This window comes from Sphaeroforma arctica (genome assembly GCF_001186125.1).
Source record: "Sphaeroforma arctica JP610 unplaced genomic scaffold supercont1.6146, whole genome shotgun sequence".
In the NCBI taxonomy this organism is placed as follows: domain Eukaryota; class Ichthyosporea; order Ichthyophonida; genus Sphaeroforma; species Sphaeroforma arctica.
Genome location: NW_014034412.1, coordinates 1 through 1,737, shown reverse-complemented (window position 1 = coordinate 1,737; position 1,737 = coordinate 1). Strand labels below are relative to the sequence as shown.

Sequence of the window (1,737 nt, the reverse complement as noted above, 5' to 3'; positions counted from 1 at the left end):
GTGTGTGTATGTATATATGTATATATTAATACAAACATACACACAAACGCGCGCATATATATACATATATATATTATATTATGTATGTATGTGGAACGTTTTATACCGAGTGTTTTCATTTAAAATATTTCATGGATACATACATCCAATAAGATTATATCTTAAGTTGCGCGAAATACCTACTTATGTTAATTAGGGAGAAGACAGAGCATTAAAATATGCGGACTTAGCTGGGGACAAAAACAGGGATACTCCACCCCAGGTAGTTTTCTTGGAATAAGCTGAATCAGACAACACAGAGACGGCAGAAGAGCCTTCGCAATCCGGAGAGAAGAGTGTCAAGATAGCCATTGCAGAAGACCATACGACCGGTGAAGAGGATGCTAAAACTACAACAGATGCTAAAAATAGAACAAGTGGTTTGGGTGATAGGGCAGATGATAGCCACACCCCGGTACACAGTAGTCACACACACAGTAGCGTAGGGGAATGTTGCAGCACCACTCAGGCTGACTGGAAGAACTCTGCGTCTACTAACAGTCCCAACAAACGCAAGAGCAACGGACAGGACAGCAGCACCCACACCAACAAGGACGCCCCACCGCAGAGAGGTTAGGACTGGTGCGGGTGCAAGTGATAGTGATTGGCCTAGAGACCTTAGGAACCATAGTACCGAACTTTGGAGTAGAAAATAATGTCACGTGAGTGTGTGAGTAGAGATGGAGTGGGGTGGTGGGTAGAGACGGGTGGGGGTCTATTTAGAATAAAAATGCATAGATATAATATATCACAAAACTGGTAGGATCAGGTATGCTATGAATCGAAGACTGCAAAATTCGGTTACAAGGGTGTGAAATGCATAGTGGACTATCCGGAATGAGATATCGCTAACCTTAACGTATAGCCTCCAGTGGACAAAAACGAAGAATCAGTCTATATATTCGTACTGCTGTGCTCATCAAATTTTATTGGCGTTGATGCACATAAAGGATAAGCGCGCACAACGCGTTCACGACATACACGATGTTATTACAATCTATAGAACTCATACGACAATATTTATACATGTATAGAATTTCAGGTATATATCTAAGCATATATATAATTACACGGTGTTATTACAATCTATAGAACTCATACGACAATATTTTTGCTTGTATAGAATTTCAGGTATATATCTAAGCACTTATATATTTACACGGTGTTATTGCAATCTATAGAACTCATACGACAATATTTATGCATGTATAGAATTTCAGGTATATATTTAAGCATATATATATTTCCACGGTGTTATTACAAGCTATAGAACTAATACGACAATATTTTTACATGTATAGAATTTGTGGTATATATCTAAGCATATGTATATCATACATCGAAGTATACCTGTAGCATATATCAAATTTAAGCAAGATTCAAACTTGAGGATAAGTATTGAGCAGAAATTCACAGTGAAATGCAACTTCTTACGCCTGGAGAAGGAATTAATTGAAAGACGTATAATTGTGCAGACATACGTTAATTTATTTTCAGCAAAGCGTTTCAATTAAACATATATCAATATGCATACATTTGTATATGTATTTTTACTGAAATAATTATAACCTATACGCATTGATACGTTCATGACTATGTAAACACATATACATGTAAATGATTAAGCATAGCATACATGTGTATATTTTTACTTTTATTGAAAAATACACGACTTTGCATATATATACACATATATAT

At 36.2% G+C, this 1,737-nt stretch overlaps 1 protein-coding gene across 1 annotated transcript; it reads left to right on the top strand.

Moving 5' to 3' along the window:
- Positions 1-540: 540 nt before the first annotated feature.
- On the top strand, positions 541-705 carry SARC_15459 (hypothetical protein; the record flags this gene model as incomplete). The annotated part of the gene is made up of 1 exon (XM_014290421.1): positions 541-705. A coding segment is annotated over one exon (165 nt), but the record flags the coding sequence as incomplete, so codon positions are not given.
- Positions 706-1,737: the final 1,032 nt, after the last annotated feature.